At 40.3% G+C, this 27,394-nt stretch overlaps 1 protein-coding gene across 3 annotated transcripts; it reads left to right on the top strand.

Moving 5' to 3' along the window:
• The first annotated feature begins 4,212 nt into the window (after positions 1-4,212).
• Positions 4,213-25,775, top strand: LOC133458675 (casein kinase II subunit alpha'-like). 3 transcript variants are annotated; one of them, XM_061738836.1, is made up of 13 exons: positions 4,214-4,443; positions 13,908-14,278; positions 14,369-14,480; positions 16,426-16,527; positions 16,656-16,706; positions 16,873-16,932; positions 18,251-18,334; positions 18,840-18,950; positions 19,028-19,129; positions 19,974-20,074; positions 20,209-20,357; positions 21,950-22,037; positions 25,377-25,775. In XM_061738836.1, the coding sequence occupies exons 2-12, from the start codon at positions 14,172-14,174 to the stop codon at positions 22,021-22,023; spliced, it is 1,053 nt and encodes a 350-aa protein (XP_061594820.1). In that variant the 5' UTR covers positions 4,214-4,443; positions 13,908-14,171; the 3' UTR covers positions 22,024-22,037; positions 25,377-25,775. The 3 variants fall into 3 exon arrangements, with proteins under 3 accessions (XP_061594837.1, XP_061594820.1, XP_061594829.1); XM_061738845.1 differs by lacking the exon at positions 4,214-4,443 and adding an exon at positions 4,473-4,708; XM_061738853.1 differs by lacking the exon at positions 16,656-16,706 and having other exon boundaries at positions 4,213-4,443.
• Positions 25,776-27,394: the final 1,619 nt, after the last annotated feature.

The raw sequence follows: 27,394 nt of genomic DNA on the forward strand, positions 1-27,394 counted from the left end.
GGGGGAGGGAGGGGAAGGGGTGGGTTGGGGAGGGAAAGGGTCGACTGTGTGCCACGGTTTAAATCCTGGTGAGTGCTTCAACAACTCCAGTTGGGGTGCGAGTGTCCTGAAGCGTATGGATATCATGATCGACTCCTGTTCATACTGTATATTAAAATAAACCACCCTTATAATAAACGGTGCGTTGCGTTTCTGTCACGACAGCTGTAATTGTCTTTTTCTAAATCCACTTATCGATTGAGGAGGAATCCGTTTTACTGCACAAGCTAAAATTAAATTAAAATCATTTCTACTTGTACTCTTGTTTTATGCATGAACACAAAATCATCTACTTGCTCTGGGTCTTTTGGCAAATCCAATATCAGATTATTTGCATTTTTTATTTTTGCTCTGTCATTATTTAATAGAAGTCAATTTCCAGATCCTCCCCGATCCACTTTTAGCAGCAATAACCTGAAGTAGTTGTTTACTGTAGGATTTATTAGGCTCTTGGATATTTTTGGAGATTGAGTTAGCAACAGTAACTATGGGGGTGTGACGTGGAATTACTGATAAATCAGTTGCTTCTATGCAACAAATTCTTGTGTGTTCAAGACATGTCTCAATATAAAACAAATGTACATATCCTTCTATTCACGGTTTTCTTTTCCCTGTCTCCGAAATCATCTCAAGTTCCCTCCAGCTGAAACTAGGAACATGTTTTTAAGCAGTACATCTTACACACTGTGCCTGTCTTGTTACAAAGTACAAAAGTAAAAACAAATCTAACCTACATTTATTTGTGCCTTGTCTTTCAATTCTAGGGATTTATATATAATTCATTTTTAAAAAGTGGTTTTCAAAATTCCATGTAGCGCAAATACACAGATTCAGTGACTGTAAATCGACCCGATCAAAACTATACTACAGTAGCCTACTAGTACGAAAACAATGTACAGTATACAAGACCTGTGAAATGAAATAAATACTCAGATGATATATTGCATCTGGGACAGTTTCCAATATTCAACCAACTAGTTCCAATTGTCTCTGGTGATATTGTAGTACAACTGTTTTTAAGGTGGCATACTGCATACTAACAACAACTGCTTTACTGGTGTCCTGCCTTGTATGGGGGGTGCCCAGTCTGCACTTTCAAAATAAAGTGTATCTTACAGTATAACCAGAAACCAAGTGACCAGATGCCTCTGTTACGCCCTATTGTATTATGGGATACAGCGTTCAATGTAGACTGGTCAGTTGCAGATGTATCTGGAACTAGTACACCATAAGTATTTTTACACATACAGGAGATTGTGCAGTTGTTCACATACTGCATACTGCAGTTTGGCCAGTATTGTAGTATGCAAATCTGCATACTACAATACTCCAGCTTCCTCCTACAATCTTAACATGATTGTCAGGTTAACTGGGGGTGATAAATTGCACATAGGTCCCAGTGCTTGTTTGTGGGAGTGGTGTGAACCTGTGCCATCTCTTGGGCCAAAAGAGTGCTGATCAGTACCAGCAGTTCCCGGCATACCTGTCAAGTCTCCCGTTTTGGATGGGAAACCACTGTAATTTAGCCCTCTATTAGTATTTTCCCGTTTTATAACATGATACATTTTAAACAGCAAACTGAATTGTCACTAGTCTCGCGAGAACTGCCACCTGCTGTAGCCTGGGCGGCAGTTCTCGCGAGGTTAGCGGCAACAACGGGAGGAAACTCAGAACAACAGATGAGAGATGGATGGATGTAACGAGAGAGAAGGCATTTCTGCTAAAAAAGCGAAGACTTCGTGTAAATATCTGTAAAAATGGGATAGCGAATTTACTTTCCTAAAGATGAGCAGGACGGGGAACAGTTACGAGTTCTGAAAGATGTAACTGCGATGTTAGTGTGTCACTGGGGAAGGAGCGACGTCCGTCAGCAGCACAGCGAGCCACATGAGTGAAAATGACAAATTAAAAGAAAATGTAAATGTTTCACTTGAAGACAATCAATGTGTATATTTACTGAAAATATTTTAAATAAATAAATGTGCTTTAATTCCCTTTTGTGTTTTCATTTAGGCTCTATTATAAGAATTACATACAGTACATAGGAAGTACAGCATTTCAGTGTCAACAAAGGTAGAACTATCAGATTCTGAGCAGATAATTGTCTAAGTGGTTGACAGGTAGTTATTTTGGATTTCTTCTAAATCTGTCTTAAAATGTAAGATATTGGACCTCCCGTATTTTTAAATCCAAAACTTGATGTATGAATCCCCGAATTCATACCCGAATACCCGAATAGTAATGAGTATAGATGGTGGATATATATATTTATTTGAATTGTTATTACCAAAATTGGTTAATTTCACACTAATTCACTGAACTCTTACTGAACATATTTATTTTAGCCTTCTGTTGTGCATAAATTGAATTGTACTGGATTTAATTTAGGATTTAAATCATTAGCAAATCATCGCTTTGTTATTTAAATACATTTGAGCTAGAGGTCCAACTTTTTGAACACTAGATGTTAATGTATTTATATTTATATCCATAGAACTAAGGAACATCACATCTCTTTATTACTTCTCTAAAAACACAAAACAGTGGTTACTTGATAATCAAACATGCTGTCATAATCTGGTATATGGGTCAGGTTATTGTTTTTACTACCTGTTTGTGCTTATGTGCTTTTGTGTGAGCTAATGTGTTTGTGTGCGCTTGTTCTTCATTTATGTTGTTTGTCATTATTTGGAGTTATGTCATGGTTTTACTAATTGTTTGTACTCTGTGCTCTAGTGTTTTAGTGTGTTCTCTTTCAATGTTTATTATAAATGCCATCAACCTACCAGGGACTGCAGATGTAAATTAGCCTAACTTTAGAACATATGTTTTTCCTGTGTCCGGTGTCCAGAGACTTCTGGTTAGAATTAAGAAACTGGTTACTACAAAGAATAGAGGACATACCAGTCTTATATCTCTCATATGTTTTTCTATATAGATAACTTGAAGTCGAATGTATCTGACATAATAAATATAGTTATTCTCATGGGTAAATATCATATTTATTGTAGTAAGTGGAGGAATAGCAAACCCTCCTTTGATTAGTTTTTAAATGATTTTAAATTATTCTTCTTATCCCTAAGAAAAATAGACTCCAACAAAATGGTTAAAAAGATTTGTGACTATATATCTTGTTTTCTGCTTTTTTGATGCATGTCTCAGTCCTTGCTCCTCTTTTTGGCACTTTTGTTTGCCTGATTTTAAATACTGTGATACTTTTATAGTTTGCACTTTATAAAAACCCCTGTTTGTCTTTTATTTCAGTATATAGTTAACTGTTTTTTCTATATAGCTCTGTATTTGACAGCATCTCATATTATGTCTACTAAGTATACTATCCTCCTTACGAGAAGATGTTTAATTACTGTTCTATGTTGTTTTATTGTGTTCAATAAAGAAAAAAAAGATGGCTAAATCTGGCACATTTTATTTTTATTATATATCTTTATTTAAACTCGAAAATCATTGAGGGCGAGCCCTCATTTACAATGACATTTACATGATGGACTCAAGTGCTCATGATAATTAATGGAACCATCTCCCCCCATGTATAGTTGCAATAAACAAGGTGTCAAGTTTTAAAAGGAGACTGAAGCAGGCTGTGGTTCAGAAGGAAGCCATGATCGGTCCTAGGTATACATTGTGATTATTGTGCAAATTGTAAGTATTATAAATGTAATAGTCAATATATTCTAAATCACTGTAGGCTATGAGTGTATATAGTATAGTAGTATGAGTATATTATAATGTATGAGTATATTATGATATGTAATATATTTATACTACTATAAATAGAGGTATGGGTATATTATAAATTATAAAGTCGTTGCAAACTATTTTGCTCAAAAGTGGATACAGATCTGGTGATAGTAGTAAATATTGTTACTTAAGATGTGGATGGTGGGTTACTTAATCTTTTATTTTTGTTTCAATTTATTATTTCAGGAATTGTAGTGAATGTTTTTCACCCTTTTTGAGTTGTATCATTGTAATCTTTTGTATGTCTATGTGTGGACCCCAGGAAGAATAGTCTTCCCATGGTGAAGACAAATGGGAATCCTTTTTAAATAAACAAATAAAAAAATAAACAAATGTGCGTTGTCCCTTTCTAAATAAATAAATAAATGAAATGAAATGTATTTCTGCAGGAGCAGGTCTCAGCAGCGCAGTGATTGAGGGGTTGGTTTAACTTCCGGGTGAGCTGGTGTGAGCGGAGCAGCGTCCCGGTCCTGCTAACAACCCGAGCCCAGCGGTTGATGCGAGAACGCCGTTAACCTGCAGGCTCGGACCCGCGGTCACCTTGGCAACCGCCGGAGCCCGCCGGAGCCCGGACATCAAAGGCCCGCCGCCCGTCGCCCCGGCGACCGTGGATGACGTCCTGCCAGCGCGAGCCCCGCTAACGAGGTTAGCCGCTAGCCGCTAGCAGAGCCGTGTCCGTTTGAACAAAAACAACAACACGGGCCGCTCGGAGCATGCTCTGGTCGGTTTATGTGTGCAGTAGAGGTACCGGCCCGCCTAGCGTCTGTGTACTGGTGCCGTAGGGGGCCCAGATCGGTGAGGGTTGTGTGGGATAAACAGAGAGGAGCTAGTTAGCCCGCTGGCCTCACAGCTCGGTAATCACGACCCAGAACAGACAGAGCCTTTAACGAGCTGAGGGACGGGTGGACGGGTAAGAGACCAGAACCCTCATTATTATGTTGATGTTCAAACGCTGCTCACACCAGGGAGGGTTGAGCCTCCAGTCAGTTTATTTTAATTCAATTGTTTTTATAAAGCGTCTATTACAACAGAAGTCTGTAGGATCTTTACAGAGACCAGAACACAATTATTACATAAACAGTGGCAGGTAAACACTCCCCTAGTGGGAGAAAAACCTTAAGCCAAACAGTGGTACTGGTGCTGGAAATCCTTGAAAGTGCTTGAATTTCAATGTTGTGTTTTCAAGGCCTGGAAAGTGCTTGAAATTATAACTCTTTGTCTTTCACAAAATTGGGATCAGACTTAGGGCTGAGCGATATGGACCAAAAGTCATATCTCGATATTTTCTAGCTGAATGGCGATACTCGATATATATCGATTTTTTTTCTGTGCCATAATTGGGGTTTCCCCCAAAGCATTATAGCATAGCATCTCTGTTAGCTTCATTTTTTCTGAGGCAAACCCTTAAAAAAACAGTCAGTTTTAATACAAAGCCTCGTGCCAAATGTCACACAGGTTCCTTTATTAACAGAGGTCTGCACAATATCAAAATGTATAAAACAAATGAAATAAAAATAAACTGCCTGCATAAATAGAATAAAAATGCTTCTTGAATAAAATAAAACAAATATCCTTTTCCTGCATAACAATTAAAATACACTGTACAATTAATACAATGTAGACAGTAACATGCAGACTTTTCCACTGAGGTTGACAGTTGTGCAAATAACAAAACATTTGTGCAAATCTCAAATAAAACATGTAAACAGATATTGCATCTCTTTGAGCAAATCTCAAATAATTACAGCAAGTCAACTACTGTACATTTTACAGATTTTGTGCCAGGCAAACCTGTCAACACTGTCAGGTTTCAGCACACAAAGGTAGTTTTCTGCCAGCGCGAGGGGTCAGCGTTGATGTACAGGCAATTTGTCACAAAATAAGCTATATCGATATAAACGCTATTGTCTCGTACCATATCGCGTTTGAAAATATATCGATATATATTAACATCTTGATATATCGCCCAGCCCTGATCAGACTGTATAGTAAGCAATTTACAACTGCTATTCAGACTGCAAAACAAAAGCAATCAGGATACTTCACACAATGTGGGTTATAAGGATATAATAATTATACGGTTATAAGGATCACACAAACACACTGTTTTTAAAGTAGCATATGTTGAAATTCTGGGACATTGTCAAACTAAAAACTCTACAAATCATATTCAAAGCGAGAACTAATTCACTTCCAGGCAATTTACAGAAAAGGTTTTGTGACAGGGAGGGGGGTTATAATTTAAGAGGAAAATTTAATTAAAAAAAAAACAATGTGTTCATTCTAAAAGGAAAAACATGTGTATCTCAGTTGTTGGAGTGGATCTATGGAATGGGTTGGGTGATGGGTTGAAGCAATGTACAAATATAAATCAATTTAAGAAACGGTACAAAAAGGAAGTTCTGGGAAGTTATTTGATTGAGGAAGAGTTATGTTAAGGAAAGATTGTGTTTGTTAGCTGGTTAGGTGCAAAGGCACAACCAATGGGAAAATCTGTAGCCTAATAGTGTAAATTAGCAGCTATTTATTATTAATATTTATGTTTAATTTATAATAGAGGTAACAAAGGGGCAGGGTTAAATACGTTTTACTTCTACCTGCTCCTTTTCAGACACTGGGTTTCTTTCCCTGTTTGTGTTACGTTTTTGTTGTTGTTGCTTTTTTTCTGTATGTTTTTGAATTTGTTTTAAAATTTTATATTTTTCCCTTATGTGTTTGAAATAAGCAATCAATCAATCAATAGTTTAGTTATTACAAGGAGAAATAAAATCAGTGAGATGAAACATAACTAGTTGTTTACAGCACGATACAATGTACATAATTGTGATAAAAAGCGGAAAAAATAATCATGAGTATATATATATTCCTGTAGATATTTTACCCCAGCGATAAGGTGCTTGAAGATTTTGAAAATTACCCTTGAAAGTGCTTGAAAAGTGCTTGAAAAGTGCTTGAATTTGACCTTGAAAAATGTGTAGGAACCCTGAAGGAAAAACTCCCCTTTAGGAGGGAAGAAACCTGGATCAGGACCTGGATCTTAAGGGGGGGACCCTCCTGCCGGAGGCCAGACTGGGCAGAGCAGGAAAGGATAACAGACGGAGAGAATGAATAACAGAGAAAGTAGAGAGACAGATATATATATATTTATTTGAATTGTTATAAATATATTTATTTTAAACAGTTTTTTTCACTCTGCTTTACCATAGCAGTAGCTCATAAATGACCATGGCGACATGTCGTGTGCAGCCAGGTTCAGCTGAGTCAAGCCTGGGTCCTGGTTTTCGGTTGTTTCGTTCACTGAACCCAGATATAAATAGTTACAAACAGTAATAGACAAATGGCTCTTATTTACATATATACAATTTTTTAAAATAAAAAAAAAGTGAAAGGTGCAGCATTATGAGGTAGACATGGTTATTGAGAGGTGCATTGTTACAGCGTATGATTGTGGTTATTATTATTATTATTATTGCACAGTGATTGATTAACCTGAGACTTGGGGGAAGAAACTGTCTCTGTGTCTGGAGGTTTTGGCGTACAGTGCTCTGTAGCGCCGTCCGAGGGGAGGAGTTCAGACAGACTGTGTCCTGGGTGTGAGGGGTCTGCAGAGATGTTACCTGCCCGTTTCCTGGTACTGGACCGGTACAGGTCCTGGATAGATGGGAGGTTAGTTCCAATTATCGTCTCTGCAGACCTGATTGTTAGTGGCAGCCTGTGCCTGTCTAGTTTGATGGCCGATCTGAACCAGACAGTGGTGGACGTGCAGAGAACAGACTGTATGATGGCAGAGTAGAAGGTGATCAGCAGCTGCTTATGCGTTCTATAATTATCCATTGTGGACATTGTTACTGTTCGATCATGTTGTCAGAAAGGTCTTTAGTGGATTATCACATGTGTTGAGGGGATCAAACTAGCAAGTGTTGTCAATCAATTCAAGCCATATAAGGAGCGAGCGCTAAAAACACATGTCATCCTTCTCAATGGCGTCCTTATTTTTGAATGAGTCGACGATTAAGCACTTATATTGAGAAGGGCTTTCAGATAAGGAGGAGTGTTTCGGGACAAGTCTTGTCCTTCATGAGCGTTGCCACTTTTCTGGGGATGCCATCTGCTACCGGTCCAGACTACTGTGTCCCAAACTTCAGCACCACGCCGAGCAGAGCCCTCACAATTACACAGGTGATCTGTGTTGGGCTCAGATATTTCACAAGTGGTCCTTGATGCAGCCGGGGATCCCCAAATTCTTAGCAAAGCCACTATTTGCCACACCATCAGAAGAGCGTATTTGGCATTAAAAGCATATACGCACATCTTCATAACCTTCCCTGCCCAGATTGAATTTTTTTTAATTGATTAATTTATTTCAGTCATTCCACCATTAACCACACGCGTATTAACCTATGGTGGACAGGTGTCAATAGTCTATATGCCTTTGAATAATACTTACTGGATTAATGTAAGACAGTCATTCCATATTATACTAGAGAAATGTGTGATTGTGTTGCATATTCAGTAGTGGAATGATGTACCATGTATGTAGGGGGCAGTTTCTATGGGAGGGACACAGGCAGAGGCTGACACCCCCATCTGACTCCCTTCTAAAACAGGCCTGTCTTTATTTATACCAAGGGAGAGCTCTTCTGGTGGCTTGGATTCTGGGATGGTGGGCCACCCCCTGTGCCAGACACACAAGCCTTTTTTATTAACAGTTAAAATAAATACAGGGATAAAATCTGTGAGCAGGCATCTTCTAAGTCAGTACAAGTCACAGGAAAGAGCGACAGGCCGGGATAAGAACCTGCGCTGCATGCACGAGGGCAATGGCCTCTGTAAACGGTGCCTGGTCTACCCACTGAGCTATCCAGGACCCAGAGTAACATGAATTAATCCACTGTCAGATTTGCACATTACATTATAGAGTTCCACTGTTCATTTATAAGTTTAAAGTTGTTAATCTGAGCAAATGTCAAGTAAATCCTTGAATGATATGATTATAATGTTTTCCATTAGGAGTAGTGGTTAGAAAATATGTATTTTGGGTTATTTACGCATTCAGGTGATCCGCTATAGTTTGCCATGTCCTTTTGTCGCTCCCTTGTAATAGCAGCAGTGTTTCCTTTCTTTAGTATGTACTTCATTTTTTCATAAGCCTCCATCAAAAGATGTTGCTCATTTGGCTTACACAATGTATCTGTAGAATCAGTTAATCTGTGATCGATCTCATGGTCTTTTGAAGAAATGTGTGGACGGGCATTTACCTGGATTACTGACTTGACAAAGCCACACCTGCTGAGCCTAGTTTGGCCTTTTTTGAAACGGATGAAGCCAGGATGAACTGATCGCGCTATGTCAAGCCTGGATTTATCTCTTATCCTGGATTTCTTAATCCTACTTTTGTGAAACAGTCGTCAGGTTGATTCTGGAAGTGGGATGGGGGTCATTTACCTGAAACACATGGAAACATCCAGGTTTTTGTAAATTGTGTCCATCTTTTTCTGATTTATTCTCAACTTCAATAACAGTTTATGAAATCTATGTCAGGGAAATTAGTTTTTTAACACTTCTATTCACAACCATTCCCACCGGTACAGAACGTAGCAAACCATTCACATCAGGGCATAGGGGGACTTTATGCAGTAACTCATACAGGTGTGTCTAGGAGTGAAACTGTTTATCTATTCAAAAAACTTTGATTTGTCTTCTTGGTAGTCCAACTACGACTCAGGAGAACGTACTTCAGAGGACAGGACGTAAGTCAGTCTTTCTGCAGCTGGACAAAAACATCTTTAGTCTTAGTAAACAGAGGATGAAGGCAGCGGATGATCATTCAAATGATTATTCAGAGGCAAAGCACATATGTAATGCAATAATGCATAAAGATGAAATAGTGTTCTAGCACAACTACATCGTATTACTGCGGCCAAAAACAGCTGGTTACTTTAGATTGACCTGCTAAGTCACATCCGGCGCTTCCAGAGACGTGCAAATTCACAAAAAGTGTTTCCATTACACTTTTGCGATAAAGTGGATTATCGACATGTTATGAAGAAGTAAAAAGGTTTTTGCTATATTTATTAGTTTTTTCAAACTAAGCGTTTCCATTGCAGGTTTTTCTTTGGGATATTTTGGTTTTGTGCAGTTCTAGGAGTAATGGAAACACTTGTTTACTTTAGCAACATCACAACCCGGCTAGAAGGCTAGCATAGTTACAATGTTCTTTTTATTCCGATGCCATTAATTCTTGTTAATGGAAAATAAATGACATAATTAAAGGCTGGAAAAAAGCTAGTAGCGACAAACGGCATGGCAAACACGCTGGCGCTGTCTTTGGTGCCTTTGTGATCAAAGTGAGTATTTGATTTGACGAAACTCAGATTGTCCGGTAAATACATTCTTATGATCTAGAGCAGAGAAAGGACACAGGATTATTTCTATACTGTCACCATTTGTGTGGAACTTGGTTTTAAAGGTTTTGATGAGGTGGCATGTACATTTAGTCTTCAGGTTTCTGGTCTTAACAATCTCTGATAGTGGCCTTGTTGAAGGATGTGCAGTGAACGTTCCTAAATTATTTTACAAATCAGAAAAAAAGTTGTTACTCCATGGGCTCTCAGTTGGCCCTTGGGGATGCATAAAGTATTCTTGACTTGATTTTATAATCAGAAGATTCAAACTCCTATGGTTGTAAAGAAATGAGACATGTTTTGGTGAAATATCAGAGATGGAGTACAAAAGCTCCCTTTCAACCATGTGACAAAATAAGTTTGTTTTTTTTAAGTGTCGAATTTTTTGTTATATAAATATAAAGTTTTGAACCTTGGTAATGATCACATCATGCCTGCAATGGAAAAATATTTTCTCAATTAGATAATTTACCATCACTCATTTAATCTTTAAAGTGTTTTGTAGAACTCAATTTAATATTAGTTATTTTGATTCCAATGAAACACCATAAAAGCTCCATTGTCATGTGTAAGAAGAGGAAGCTACTACATGTTGTTAAATGTAAAAATAAAGTTAATTAGGACTGATATGTCCTGTCCTGTTTCCTCCGGGTACTCCGGCTTCCTCCCACAGTCCAAAAACATGCATATGAGGTTAATTGATGATTCTAAAATTGCCCGTAGGTGTGAGAGTGAGTGTGATTGTGTGCATGGTTTGTGTGTTTCTATGTGGCCCTGTGATGGACTGGTGACCTGTCCAGGGTGTAACTCCTGCCTCTCACCTAAAATGAGCTGGGATAGGCTCCAGCAGATCCCCGTGACCCCGCAAGGGATAAAGCGGGTAAGATAATGGATGGATGGATGGATGTCCTGTCCTCGAGGACCGCTGCCCCTGCATGCTTTAGATGTTTTGCTGTTTTAACAAACCTTGTTTAGATTGTCATCTGGGTCTGTAAATGATTCATTAATTTGAAACATAATCTCAAACATGTACTACAATGGACCTCCATGACCAGAACTGCAGAACATTGCTAAAGACTGTATAAAAAGAACTGGATAAATCCTCTGACCTCACCAATAAGTATTGAAGAGTTGTTTATAGCCCATTTTTCAGCCATCTTGGCAGGAGTTTACTCCACGCAAAGCAGTTAATCCAAAAATAACCAAATGTGTGGAACGGACAGACCAGGCAGCTGGTTCGGTCACGCTTACCTTACCTCACTTAGCACAAGCTGGATGTTTTAGCTTGGCTTATGATAACCTATGATAATAACTAATGTTAATTGACTATATAAGAAGAACTGAGCACACCCCCTGTCCTACCATCCTGAGGATTTCTGATGGGTTCTTCTGGTGGCTTTTTCTGCACAACACCATGTTGCAAATGAGGGTGATGAACCAACCTTGAAAGGTGACTTGAACATTATGCTAGTCCAAGGGTGCGTCCCAATACTCCCCCTCGCCCTCCTTTTCTTCCCTAACCCTAACTTTTGCGCGTTCCCGTGAAGGTAGTGGTGTCCCAATTCCTCTTTTCACCTAGGGGGAGGGGGCATAACGAGGGCTAGGGGCTGAGAATAGCCCCTTCAAATCGAGGGATTTCAGATGCTGACTTGGCGAGCGAGGGGGTATGAAAAAAAGAGGCTCTGCGTCGATTTGACTCGCCGACCGAAGGCAAACAGGCAGACTGGTCTCAGAGAAATAGAGAGAAATAATCCTGTGACTCGTCAGATTTGTTTTGGATGTTTCTGATATAATAGTCTTCAGAAACCACAAAGTAATCCAGCTGTTATCTGGGTAATTTACACACTTTCAGATAAAGTTGCGGAAGATCACGCCAGAATAAAGGGATTTATGGTTCCGCGTTACACCAACGCAGATCCTACGGCGGAGGTTACGCAACCTACGCCGTAGGCTCTGCGTCGATTTAACGCGGACCCAAGCTCCGGACCCGGCAGAAATCTCTAAATTTCGGAGCAAATTTCTTAACAGGCGTAGCTACAACTGTTAGATTTAATCTATTAAACCAACATATTCCTAAATGATTTATTTCAGCCGGCGTGATTCTCAACAGAGCTGCGTCCCGGGAGAGAGTGTCTCTCCCGGGACGACGCAGCAGCTTGACCCGGCGGACACGTCTCTTCTCGGGCTGTGAGCTGAGGCTGCTCCCCGGGGGCGGCGGCTCTTCTCATCTCCGAAAACATCGGGTCAAATTTCTTAACAGGCGTTATTTGGATAAACTGAGCCCCGGTTGGGGATCTTAAGGTTACCATTATACCTGAAAAAATATTAAAACTTAATAAAGTGCCATATTAACAGCGCTACAGCTGAAATTAAAACAGCTTTTGGCTCTCAGCTTCCTGATCAGGGAAGGGATGAAAACGAGGGGTAGGGGGAGAATTGGGACAGGCACCTGGGCCAAGTGCCCTAGATCTCAAGTGCCCTAAAATCTCCCCCTTCTTTTTTAGGGCTTAGGGAAGAAAAGAAGTGCGAGTGGAGAAAAGAAGGGCGAGTGAAGGAGAATTGGGATTGGGCCAAAGTTAACCATCACCTAGGGCTGGGCGATATGGACCAAAAGTCATATCTCGATATTTTCTAGCTAAATGGCGATACTCGATATATATCTCAATATTTTTTCTGTGCCTTAATTGGGGTTTCCCCCAAAGCATTATAGCATAGCATCTCTGTTAGCATCTCTGTTAGCTTCATTTTTTTCTGAGGCAAACCCTTAAAAAAACAGTCAGTTTTAATACAAAGCCTCGTGCCAAATGTCACACAGGTACATTTATTAACAGAGGTCTGCACAATATCAACATGTATAAAACAAATGAAATAAAAATAAACTGCCTGCATATATAGAATAAAAATGCTTCTTGAATAAAATAAAACAAATATCCCTTTCCTGCATAACAATTAAATTAAAATACACTGTGCAATTAATACAATGTAGACAGTAACAGGCAGACTTTTCCACTGAGGTTGACAGTTGTGCAAATAACAAAACATTTGTGCAAATCTCAAATAAAACATTCAAGTCAATTTGTCACAAAATAAGCTATATCAAAATCATAAAAAAAGAAAATGTAAAAAAAAACAAACTTTTAAAAAAAAAAAAATCGATATAAACGATATTGTCTCGTACCATATCGTGTTTGAAAATATATCGATATATATTAAAATCTCGATATATCGCCCATCCCTACCATCACCGTTAATTGATAATAATAATTTATAAAAATAACAATAATGATTATAACTTTACTTTAATTCTGATCATATCCGTCCAGAGATCCTCATTTCACATGTTACTAAAAAAAAAAACGAATTCCACCAGACCTGAACCTTTTGCAGTCGCTCAAACTTCCAATGTGTCCTCAGGCCCAAGTGAACTTTCGGTCAGACTGGTACTGAAATGATCCGTCCCGCGACCTCATTAAACATAACTGTATTACCATCTGGGTTCAGGTCCCAGGGGCTTCAGCCTAAACAGAGACGCTCAGACCAGCTCTCCTGCCACGTCCACCAGGAGGACACTGAGGTGTTCCCGGGCCACCAAGAGATAGAATTCCTCCAGCAAATAATCCAGAAAATAATCTGCAAATAAATCACCTGTTACAGCAAAGTCAGTCTAGAAATATTAACTCCAAGGTTGTGCTTCTGTCATTGCAGCTGGCGGTTCTTCATCCCATCCTGCCCAACATCTTCCTCAGGGGCTTTGCTCACTCAGTCATCTTAGCTCTGTCAGTGTGCACGACATCGGACCGGACCGGCGCCTTCCAGCAGAGAGCACAAGCAGCCAAAGCCAATGATAAGCACAGCAGAGCGATTTTAGAGCCGCGAAGCCTCCACGGTCGGTGCGCTGCCTTCCAGTATCGAAGCAAAAAGTATCCACAGGGAGGCGAGGGTCCCCGGCACGGACCCTCAAGGCTAGCGATGCCCGGATCCACGCCGGCTAGCAGCAAGGCTCGGGTGTACACCGACGTCAACACACAGAAGAACAGAGAGTACTGGGACTATGACGCACACGTGCCAAACTGGAGGTACAGCGCTGCAGCTTGAATCCACTGAACTCAGTGGCACTTTGACTTAATGTTTGTTTACGCGCCTTCACATGTTTTTACTGTCCTCAGCAATCAAGACAACTATCAGCTGGTGCGTAAACTGGGCAGAGGGAAATACAGTGAAGTATTTGAGGCCATTAATGTGACCAACAATGAAAAAGTGGTGGTGAAAATCCTCAAGGTGAGCTGTTTTACACATGTGGACAAATATGTTGGTAGAAAGAAAAAATAAACCACAATAGTCACTGAAATAACTTGAAGCAGATAAAAGTAATAATTTAGACACTCCTTTAATTCATACTCATAGAAAAGATGTAAAGTAATGTGACTATATTGACATGGTAAAGTGTGTCCTGTAATTAACATCTCAGCTGTCTTCAATCTTCAGTCAGTCTGAAAATTTTAATGGTCATGTTAGCTGTCGTGTGCTGGGCCAGAAGGCTGAGGGAAGCGGACGCCTCGCTCCATAAACTGATCTGTAAGGCCAGTGTTGTTGGAGTGGCGTTTGACTCCCTCAAGGTGGTGTCAGAGAGGAGGATGTTGGTACAGCACATCTTGGTGCTCGATGTCTCTTCATGATGTGCTGGCTAAACACTCGTTCCCCCAGGATGCGCCACAGGAAGTCATTCCCGACTGTGGCCATCAGACTTTACGACTCCTCCCTCGGAAGAACCGACACACAAGCTGTCATTACACCCCCACCATAACTTGTACCTATTTACTTTAGTCATAATTCATTGTGCAATACTTCATAAATGCACTTTACCTAACACCCATCTGTATATACAGTACCATAACAATTAGTATATATCATAGTGTTCAATGTGAGTAACAGAGTATGTATACAGATACATATACAAAATGTTTTTCTTTCTCATTTTGACACGCACAGGATTTTTTTTCTCCAATTTTTCTTAATATATTTTATGTAATTTTTCTATCTTTGAGTTGGAGCTATTGCACAAAAGACAATTTCCCCTGGGATAAGATAAGATAGTTTTTTATTACTTTATTACCCAGAATGACAATGGGGAAACTCATTTGTTAGCAGCAGTACACTTAAAACACACACACACACACACACACACACACACACACACAGGGAAGGGGGTAAAAAAGTAAAAGATATATATATATATATATATAATTACAAGATATGGACAATATATACATTGCGGTGGAGATAAAAAATAGTGCGAAGGAAAAAAAAGCAGGTAGAATGAGTGTGAGGTAGACAGACAGACAGATAGTGCACATCTTGTTATTGCACATGTTATTTATTGTCCGTTGTCCGGATCAATATAGTATTCTGATGATGATCAGGAAGAACATTCTAGACCAGCATGTTGAAGGTAAAGACCAGAAGACCATCTCCAAGCAGCTGGATGATCCTGGGACTACGGTTGGACATTTAATTCAGAAGTTTAGGCTCAACAGGACTGTAGACAACCTGAGTGGACATGGAGTCAAGAAGACAACTGATGAGAAGCTGAAGAGGCGAAGGATACAAATGAATCTAGAAGAACTTTGAAACGTGGAGGAGGCTCGGTTTCCTTTCTGGAGCTGCTTTGCTGTGTCTAGTACAGGGTTGTTGAATCTGTGCAGGTACAATGAAATCTGAAGAGCATCAAGATGTTCTGTAGACAAATGTGCTGCCCAGCTGCTGCCCTACGACCTCCAGCAGAGACTGACAGCAGCCAGGGCCATGTGGCAGCAGTACTTCTGTTAGTAGCACCTGGCTTTAAAAACCACCATCCAGCAACAGAAACACTGAGCCCTTCCTTTACAGAAAGAAAAACCCACAATTCTCACGGAAATAACTATAAAATGACAGAAGTAGTAACTAGATTGACGTCCATCGAGGTGATCTGGAGACAAATGTGCTGCCCAGTTTCAGAAAGCTTGGTCTCGGTTGCAGGTCTTGGGTCCTCAAACAGGACAATGACCCAAAACACACAACTAAAAGCAGCTAAGAACGACCTTCTATGAGTCCTGATTAAAACACGTGTTGAACATTCTGATTGCTTTGACAGTGATTTGTGTTTAAGCATCCAGCGATTTGTTTCCTTCACTACCATTTACTTTCTTCATTTGACTGAATTTTTGTGAACTGATTTCCCCTTCAGCCTGTCAAGAAGAAGAAGATCAAACGGGAAATCAAAATTCTGGAAAACCTGCGAGGAGGAACCAATATAATTCGTCTGGTGGACACGGTCAAAGACCCGGTGGTGAGTCAGAATCCTGCAGCCACCGAGCTGCGCGTCTGCATGTCGGCCGTGTTAATCCATTCATGCTAATGGTCTCCACCTACCTGCTGTTGTCCTCAGTTAAGCCATGTGTTGTCCTCTCTTTGCAGTCCAGAACACCAGCGCTTGTCTTTGAGTACATCAATAACACAGATTTTAAGGTACTTGAGTTTGGCTGGCATACATGCACAACTACCATCCACGCAAAAGGCATTAATATCCATTAACAACCTCCAGTTAATGTGGATGTACAGAGACCAGTGACATCATGAAGCCCATGGCTCCTCCTAACATTTTGTTAATGACTGTGTTTCATCTGGTCGGCAGGAGCTTTACCAGAAGTTGACAGACTACGACATTCGTTACTACATGTACGAGCTTCTAAAGGTAAAGTTTCACTATTCTTTGTCTTGAAGAAATCACCACACTTATTTAACACTTGTTGGTTGTTAATCACACTGAAATAATTCAGAGAATCCTGGACAAAAACCTCCCACAAATAATTCCTGATATGTGTCTACGTACTTTGTGAACACGGTTGATTCTGAAGGGGTAAAAAGGAGAATTTATTGGGGAATTGTTGTGTAATTCGTATGGATTTAATAGCCCCGTTCCTGAAACACAGATGAGCCCCTGGCAGTTGAGTATCAGTTCCACAGGTACCAGACCTCGCACATCTGTAGCTTTCACCTGCACACAACCCTGGAAAATCCTGAACTGTCATCTGTTTTATGGAGTTGAAGACAAAAACATTTTTAAATTATTTGAACAGTATTGATCCTAAATGTTGTCACGACGACAGATGATTCTTCAGTAAACCCTCACCTCCAAAATAACCTTTTTACCAACCGTATCTAGATAGATAGATAGATAGATAGATAGATAGATAGATAGATAGATAGATAGATAGAACTTTATTCATCCCCAAAGGGAAATTCAACCGTCCAGCAGCTCATCAAAACATAAAAATCAACCACACTTCCATTCAGAGAATAAAAGCACATTCATAATATTAAAATAAACATGAAATATAAGGTTTTTAAATAAATATCATGTAAAGTGCAAACTAAAAAATATAGTCCAGTTGTGGCAGAGGTGAGTGTGTGAGACTGAGTTCAGGACGAGTTAAACAGTACTCAAGACATTCTACATATGCCTGTATGACATTTGAATGCTCCTGTGAAAAGTGGTCCTGTTGTGTCCAAAATGTCTCTAAAACATGGTGGGACACAGTCACCATTGTTAAAGTGTAAACAACAATGGTTGTCTGAGTTAGCAACAGTAGGCGTTTTTAAATTAGACGTTACTTTCCCTGGACGAAGAACTTGTGAACGCGTGCTGGACAGTGTAAATGTCAGGGGTGTTTTTGTCTCCCCGGTGCCTGAAGGAAAGTTGCAGGGTGGGAAGAACAAGTCAGGAGACATTATTCAAATTAAATCAAATCTTTATTTGTATAGCGGTTTTCACGCATATATAAAATGCAACAGAAAGTGCTTTACATAAAACGTTAAACAAACAAAACGTATTAATGCGTAGTACGAGGAGAAAGAGGTTTCAAAGGCTATCTCTGTTGCTGGTGTGAGTCAGGCTGTAAAATAAGATCTGCACCACTGATGTTAGTTTTATTGTGTCTCTTTATAGTTTAATGGTGTGACAGTGTCTCTTTTATACGGTTTAATAGCTTGACAACGTCTCTTGTGTTCAGGCTCTGGACTACTGCCACAGTATGGGCATCATGCACCGGGACGTGAAGCCTCACAACGTGATGATCGACCACCAGCTAAGGAAGGTGCTGCTCATGCTTTTCATTATTATTTTTTTCTTTAACCTTTTAGAACAGGGAAATCTGTTCAGGCTCCTCTCTGCCGCCGTTTAAATGTTGCAGCTTGTATTCTCTCATTTTTTCATGCTACCCTCCATTTCCATCTAAACTCGACATCCTTGTTTCCATGTGGGGATTTGATTTTTCTTTAATGCAAATTACTTCATAGATAATCCATTACAGCTTACACGTTGAAGCCACACAGAGGGATTCTTTAATTCAAATGAAAACATTTAGTTTTTTGTTTATTTACTTTACTTTTTGGTTAATTTTATGATTTTATGATTTTTTTTTAATTGACTATCTGATAAGTGATTAGCGTTTTATCTTGGTGTAAAATTGAACAATTTGTCTACACTATTACGAAACTTTAGTTAAATATTAAAGCAAAGTGTTTTTGTTCAATCTGGTCGGCCTCAGTTACTATCCTGTTAAAAAATACAAGTGATGAACGCCTGTTTTCTTGTCACAGCTTCGTCTCATAGATTGGGGGTTGGCTGAATTTTACCATCCCGCTCAGGAATACAATGTCAGGGTTGCCTCTCGTTATTTCAAGGGCCCTGAGCTGCTAGTGGACTATCAGGTAAACACTCTCTTCTTCAGGGACTACTACAAGCTCCTCGCAGTATGTGAACTTTAAATCTCCCGTTCTGTTTGCAGATGTACGACTACAGTTTGGACATGTGGAGTTTAGGCTGCATGTTGGCCAGCATGATCTTCCTGAAAGAGCCGTTTTTTCACGGCCAAGACAACTACGACCAGGTATGAGGCCAGAACTATGTACATAGCCTTTTCTAGCACATAAATGAAGCATATATACCTGACCGGAGCGTTGAACACCTCTACTGCAGTCCCCGCTGTGTAGATGAATGCACTTAGTGTGTTTACACACACAAAATAATACACTTATTGTACAACACTTAAGTTCAGATCATAAAAATTCAGCTGTCAGAATTATGAACTTGGTAATGTGCAAAAGTTACCCCCCCTTTTGAACACCCCTTTTTAGTGTTAAAACCGCAAAAACCCTCTTAAATCCTAAGGACGTATTTAGTATAGCCCGTCTTTTTATATATGGTGTCTTTAATCTGATGTTGTATTTACTTCTTTCCAACGTCCACCACTCACAGACCGTCCCTTTACATGCTACAGTTTTATGAAATTAGAACCTTGAGTGAATGCTGCAGGTTGTATGTGACGCTATGATCAAATCTGCATTTCAGTATTAACATTAATGCATTCTTTGTTTTTAATTTCCAGGAGATATACCTGATAAAATCATTAGTGCTTCCTGATTTGATCATGTTTTGGTTCTGTGATGTTTACAAGCGTTGAGCTTTAAATAAAAGGATGTAACATGAGGCTGAAACCAGCTGCTGCAGAAAGGGGTTAATCTGGACTTAACGAACACCTTTAGTGGCCGCAGACTGAAACACCCTCTGTAAATGATTTGAAAACAGCCCAAAGCTCAGCAGCAGCAGCTCTAAAAACCACAACCATCTGCTGCTTTTCCAATTCAGAAATCTGACGTTAATATCTGATATGTATCTGAACTCATGCGGGCCCTAAACCTAAAATCTCTCTGTGCATCTCTCATTCTACCCAGCTGGTCCGCATCGCTAAGGTTCTCGGCACAGATGAGCTGTTCGGCTACCTGCACAAGTACCACATAGAACTGGACACTCGCTTCAAAGACCTGCTGGGACAGTGAGTACCAGCGCTCTTCTGCCAGTTAAACCTCCGTGTATGTCACGATTCACGCAGCCCCGCTGAGGGGTTACAGCAGGCGTGTTGGATGCATTTAAAAGTTTAGAGCTAACGTGTTGTCCGTATGTTTCCAGGCAAACACGGAAGCGCTGGGAGCAGTTCATCCAGTCAGAGAACCAGCACCTGGTGAGTCCGGAGGCTCTGGATCTGCTGGACCAGCTGCTGCGCTACGACCACCAGCAGAGACTGACGGCAGCCGAGGCCATGCGGCACCCGTACTTCTGTTAGTAGCACCTGGCTTTAAAAACCACCCGCCGCATCCAGCAACAGAAACACTGAGCACATGTGTTGGTGCCCTTCCTTTACAGAAAGAAAAACCCACAATTCTCACTGAAATAACTAGAAAATGACATAAGTAGTACCTAGATTGAGATCCAACAGGACAATGACCCAAAACACACAACTAAAACCAGCCAAGAACTAGGGCTGTTCGATTAATCGATTTTAAATCGTAATCGCGATTATGTAATTAGAACGATGTTAAAACTGGAAAATCGTAAAATCGATTTTTCACTTTTTTTTTTTTTTTTTTTTAAACCTTGTCTGCACACATATTAATGATTGATACCATATTAATGATTGATGGAAATACCTCTCAATACCTGCGACAAGTGCCCCATCGGAGAGGCTCTTTAGTGTAGGAGGGGGCGTTGTAAAATGCCACCGGGCATCCCTCAAGCCAGATGCGGTAGACCGGCTCGTGTTCCTTGCAAAAAACTTGCAAATGTGAATAGCAAATGTAATGACTGACATTACACACCTCTACCTCCTTCATGGGTTGCATTATTATTTAGCATGCAAAGACCCAGTTTAGTTTAATTAGAAAATGTCTTGTTTTATTTAATTGGAAATATAACTTACTGTATGTTTGCAAGTGCTGATTTGCTGATTTTTTTTTTTCAGAGATAAAACTTTTTTTCAACTTATTTTAAAGAGTTTTGCACTTTATTCATTCATTTTTGGTTTAATAAGAGCAAAGTTTGCACTTAAAGCCCAATGGGGCAAATGTTCAATAAAAAAAACAGCATATTTGAAATCATTTCTTTGCCTTTTGTCAATAGACAAAATAATCGTAATCGAAAATCGGATTTTGAGAGAAAAAAATCGAGATTTTATTTTTGGGCAAAATCGAACAGCCCTACCAAGAACCACTCAGAACCAAACACTGGACTATTCTGAAGTGTCCTTCTATGGGTCCTGATTTAAACATCTGTTGAACATCTGTGGAAACATCTGGAACTTGCAGTCTGGAGAAGAACCCCTTCAAACCTGAGACGGCTGTTCATGAGGACCAGAACACCTGTCCACAGGTGGACACGTTTACTGACAGTTACACTCACCTCTGGACTGAAGTGATGGACTCAAAATGTTGTTTAAATATTAAACTTAGGGTCCATCATTATTGTATATTTACTATTTTTTATTCTGTTGAACCAAAGTCTGATTTTCATGAGTTAGTGTTCAGTAAACTGTCAGTTTCAAAGGGCTTTAGTGACTCTTTTCTTTCTTTGAGCGAAGGTACCAACAAAAACAGTGTTGAAATGATTGAATGGCTTCTAACCTCTTTAATTCTTGTACAAACATGTGTGAAAGGTGTGATGGTTGAATTTCAGTCACATAAAAGGATATGTTTAAACGTTCTCAGGAGCGTCTCTGTTCACCGAGGTTCTGTTACACTGAAGATCAGGTGATGAATCACCTTTCAGTGTAAACACAACAGTATGTAGCTTTAGCTTGTGTCGGGTCAAGAGTGTGTGTGTATCCAGTGTAATTCTTATTTACAGGAGCTCTGACAAGTGTGTATTTATCCCCCAGATCCTGTGGTGAAAGAACAGGCCAACGCCAACACAGACGCCACAAAGGCAATAAGCAACTCCAACGCAACATGATAACCAGAGAGCAGGTAACGCACAAGCGTCGTCAGCACAATCCTTCAGCCACAGTCCCAGGAACAAACGAGATACTTTGTAAAAACTCAGTTATTAACAGAATCCAGTGATCTAGGTCTCAAACACACATCTGATTCACAGATGAACATAAAAACCACACTTGTTTTGTATACTGAGGTTTTGATAGCAGCAAACTCTCAGAACGGTGGGATAATGATAGTTTCCACGGCGCAGCATCTCCTCTTTTAACTACCGTCCACATACAACTGAGGAGACCAGATGATGGAGTCTTAGACAAATGATTTGAGCTTTTTTTTTCTTCCTTTTTAATGGTGCATTAAACTGACCTATCAATAAGCCCTGGCCCAAACACAGACAAGCCGATGGCTGTTGAGTATCAGCTCCACAGGGAGCAGAACATCTGTAGCTTTCAGATTCATAGAAACGTACCAGAAGGTTCTCAACTCCACTGCATATTTTAGTGCACTTTTAGAGCCAAAAATTCATCTAAAAACATCTTTGGATGAGGTTTTTACACAAGCAGTCCACTGATACTAATGTACCAAACCATTGTTAAAGTTACCATGTATAAATGGTTCCTTTTTAAATCTCCAATAACCCTCTAGATTTGAAATTTTAAACTTTTTTTTTTTTTCATCTAAAGCCTGATTTAGGGTTCTGCGTTAAACCAACGCAGAGGCTACACCGTTGCCGTGACGCCGCCGTGAACCCCTCGGACTTCTCCGTCACTCCGTTTCGCCGCGGTGCAATACCCCCCCAGAGCGCTAGTTGATACTTTGCTTAGCTTCCGGCTTTTCCAGTCACAGTGAATCAAAGAGATGAGGACAAATATTGTGCAAAAAACCAAAACAACCCCAAAAAAAAAAAAAAAAAAAAAAATCACACGAAGAAAAGAGCACTGAAGGTTCACTACTGCTACACACACCGGAACTGGAAATGCGTTGCTACCAAGCAAACCAATCACAGCCCTCTCGCTCTGCGTTGGGTCTGCGTCGCCTCGACGCGTAGTTAAATTTTTTGGGAGGTGCACGTCAATCTACAGCGTAGACTACGGAGAGACTCCCGCATAGCCGCGTACCCTACGGCGTAATTATTTATAATAATATAACCATAATTATTTATTTATTTATTTTTATTTAACCTTTATTTAACCAGGCAAACAGATTAAGAACAAATTTCTTATTTACAAATGCAGCCTAGGGGTGTTACTAATTCAGCCTTAAGTGTGTGTTGGTAGTCCAACCTCTGGTTGAAAGGAGCACTGGCAGAACTCCGCCGCCTTCATTTCAGATCTTGTTGGCTCGTGTGATGTTTAGTGAGCCTGGAAGGGTCCAGAAGTGATCCAAGGTGAAGGTGCCTCAACTGGAGGACTCAGCTGCTGAAAGACGTAAAAGAAAATTCCATCTTTGCATTAGCACTGACCATCAGCCTTCAAATGCAAGCAGACATGGCTGCATTACCGCAGGTCTAGACCCTAGTGGTCAGTACAGGAACTGCAGCATCTTTCTCTACTGGGTTTATGTCAGACTACTGAGCTGGATGTCCCTCAGTCAGGTCCTGTTGTAAAACACTTCCCCTCTTTAGGATCTAGGTGGACCGTCCTCACTCATCACACAGCAGATCTGTACCACAGTGGCAAAAAACTATATCAAGCAACAAATGTATGTATAATTAGGATGGTGGTTGTTTGACTGAAGGTCAGCACAGCCAACGACTGCTGCTTAGCACTTAGCATTGTAATAACTGCTGAGCCTGTGACCTAACACCTACCAGAGCGTAATCATTTATATTTTCGATAATAAAATCTAAGACCACCCAGTCGGCTCATGGGTTGGTCTGGAAAAATCAGAGAATGACGCTTAGCTAAACAGCAGGATGAATGTGCCAACTGAGCGTCAGCCAGACGCCACTAGAACGACATAAACAAGCGGTACTGTTGCAAATGTTTGCTAACAAGTCGACAGCAACTGCTGTGTGGATCAGCCGAAGGAACCAGCGGCTCATCCAGGAACATTTCAGCACAAGTCTGTGACGCTGGTAGCAGCAAGACAAACAGCTGCTAGTCCTGGTTTCAGGTGGTTTGAGTAGTGACGCTTGAAATGAGGACGGCCCGGCAGATTTGAACCAGAATGAACATAAAGTAACATCATTTAGTATCCAGTTTAGGATTACTTTTTTAAGAGAAAAAAGGCTTCAAAAGCACTCTTCAGCAAGCCTACAGATGACAGAGGGTTTATCCAGTTCTTCTTATACAGTCTACGCCCGGGACACAGTCACCTGTGGGGCGTCCTGAAAAAGAATCTCTGGGGGTGCAACTGTTGGTGAGGCAGGTTTACGTAAACATTGGCCAGTGTATGTGTTTGTGTTTGTGTATTCATTCATAGTTGCTACTGATAGAAACTGGGAATGGCAGCAATATAATAAATGTATCCTCTTTCCCTGATGTTTTTATAAGTAGACATTGTGGTCACACTTGTATAACAAATAGATTTCCAGCTGAAAATTGAGAATTTGTTAAAATGTGAATATAATAATGACTATTAAAAGCATAACAATCACAAGTCCAAAGAAGACTTTTAGCCACAGTTTAATTTCTTAAAGTGCCACCTTGTGGTATAACGGCACCATGACAGTCAAAGAACCTTTCTCACTTACTGCCGTCATAACAGCTGCAGCAAACGTGCCAATTACCACCATTAACAGAAACTTGTTTATTTAAATTCGGTCTCGGCACCCCCAATTGTTTGACTGCCAATTTTACGCCGACTTCAGGACGTTGAGTTGCCATCTGAAAGCTACTTACATCGCCGTCTGCGTCAGTGACGTCGCACGATTGTGCGGGTTCTCCTGCAACCCAGAGATTTCACTGAAGCCCCTGAAATTTGAGAGAAAAAAAAACGTAATATGAGTTTGAACCTGGGTGAAGTCGTCCCGAAAGAGGTGGGGCCTGTGGTGTTGTGGCTTTGTGCTGCCTCCTTCAACTTAATAGTCCTTCAATTGAAACTGACATTTCAACATAAAAACTCATTTGTACTGATTTAAAATGGATCATCTGTACCAGAATTGTCCTATTGAATCAAAATCCACAGCTCAAGTTTGACAGCAGATTTTGTTTTTAAACATTTGTTTTAATGCTATATTTTAATTAAGGAACCCTTTGAAAATGGGTGTAGATGATAAACGATACTAAACATAAGCAGTGTGAATTTCAGCAGGGGTATAAATGTGCAGTTTATTCTTCAGTTTTTTTCTTTACTGTTGTGCTGTAGTTTGACATGGATGTATAAATGTCTGACAGCTGATGGTTTTGTTCTTTTTCTCCATCTATCCAGGATGAATCTTTTTGTTTTTTTTTCTTTTTTTTACCTCAACTTGTGACCTTTTCGTGGCAGAAACCTCTGCCTCCACATCAACGACCAAACTGGAGCGAGACGCCAGTTATTACAGAAAACACGAACGGATCAAACTTCTCCCACCAGAGCCCGGGACCATGCGCTGCTGGGGTGCGAGTCACGTCTGAGCTCTGAACCCAGCCCAGAACCCGTTCTCCTGCAGACCGACCCGTTTTTAACAGACAGACTGTTGCTGGATCAGTATCAAGCCATGCAGTTGTAAAGATGTTCGTCCAGAGATCCAGTTCCACGGTCCAGACCTGAGTGACGTGGAGGCTCTTTTCTGCTGCGGATAGAACAAAAGCTATATTAAAAGAAAATAAAACATTTTTATTTAAACGCTCGTCTCAATGGCTTTTCTTTGCTCACAAATAAAAAAAAAAATGAAACAATTTTCAAATCACAATTACAACTCCTAAAGTTGACAAAGTTTTTCATTTTCAGCCACCAACTCGGGTCAGATACAGTTGTGTTCAAAATAATAGCAGTCTGTTTAAAAAATTGAGTAAAGCCCAAAATCCTTATAATGGTTTTTATTTCCATGCATTGGGAACACGGCACATTATATTCTAAATCAAAACATGAAGAAAAAAGCAGAAATTCTTTACTCACTTTACAGAAAATGAAGAAAAATGAACATTGGGCTGTTCAAAAAAATAGTGTCTGCATTTTACTTTACAAACTCTTTAGTATTTTTAGTTGTATAGCCACTGTTTCTGAGAACCACTTCATCTGTGTTGCATGGAGTCGACCAACTTCTGGCATCTGTGAACAGGTATTCCAGCCCAGGATGATTTGACAACGTTCCATAATTCCTCTGCATTTTTAATGCCACCCCACAAGTTTTCTATCGGATTAAGGTCCGGGGATTTTTGAACACGCCACTTCAATTCATTATTCAATTACACAGACTGAGGAGCATACATATCATGAATGTTGGCTCTGTTGGTTTTCTATGACCCTACTACAGCAACTGGTAAATTATTTGCCATGCAGTAATATCATTTCTACCAAAAACAGGTTATTCATGTTGGACTGCTATTATTTGGAACACAACTGTAAATAGACAGTTATCTGGTCTTCTAGGAACAGGACGTCCAGTTCCTTTCATGACAAACCAGAGCCTCATTCACGAAGCCGAGTGGGAGATTTGCATGCATGCAAATGTTATTAAAATTTTACAACATGCAAATGAATATGTAAAAAAAAAAAAAAAAAAAGGATCAGTGTTTGATTCTCTTTGTCATGTCTCACTCCCTGCCAGCTGCATCTGTTGCGCGTAGATTTTAGCTGCAGTTCCAAGTCGGAGCCGACAGTCGCGTCTGGGACGCTGCTGAGCCGCTTCACGTCTGCCGGGAGGGGATAATCGACAATAAAGTTTTACTGCAGCTTCAGGTCGTGAGATTTGTAATTTAAAACAAACATCTGGCTGCCAGATTACATAGCATAAAACACTATAAAGATCGTAATCTTACCTTCAGAGTTCGCTGTCGACGGCTGCGGACAAGGCTGCTTTAATGCAGTTTAGGGAGCGTCCCATGTTCAGGGTCATGATGAGCTGAAAAGGTCATACCCTTTTGTAACTTGTCAGGTTTTCTGTCAATCGCTCTTATCACACATTCCATGGCTGCTCATTGATCCAAATCAGGAGTGAACCATGTGGCCCTCAGGCCCGTGGGCTTACCCATCAGAATGTCTCAGTAGTTTTGATGTGTGTCCTTCCCTCTATGATTCAGTGACATTGAGTGGAAAATGCTGGGGATGACGTTTTAAAAGTGGTGCCCCAAAAAAAAAAAAACTTATTAAGACGGAGTTTCTTGGAAAAGGCCAGCATCCCAGAGCTCACTGGAGTTTTTAGACCGGCTCCTACTGAAGATGGAACCAGCACTGGGGGAAGATCCCTATCCCACACAGCGGAGGGAGCGGAAGGATGCGCAGCTGGATGTAGCTGGAGAGGA

The sequence above is a fragment of the Cololabis saira genome, chromosome 2 (assembly GCF_033807715.1).
Source record: "Cololabis saira isolate AMF1-May2022 chromosome 2, fColSai1.1, whole genome shotgun sequence".
NCBI lineage: Eukaryota > Metazoa > Chordata > Actinopteri > Beloniformes > Belonidae > Cololabis > Cololabis saira.

What these genes read in the sequence shown, in the direction of transcription:
- LOC133458675 (XM_061738836.1), top strand. Translation starts at nt 14,172, where the DNA reads ATGCCCGGATCCACGCCGGCTAGCAGCAAGGCTCGGGTGTACACCGAC. An exon ending in ACATGTACGAGCTTCTAAAG is followed by an intron (nt 16,933 to 18,250) that starts GTAAAGTTTCAC and finishes TCTTGTGTTCAG; the next exon opens with GCTCTGGACTACTGCCACAG. An exon ending in GCCAAGACAACTACGACCAG is followed by an intron (nt 19,130 to 19,973) that starts GTATGAGGCCAG and finishes CATTCTACCCAG; the next exon opens with CTGGTCCGCATCGCTAAGGT.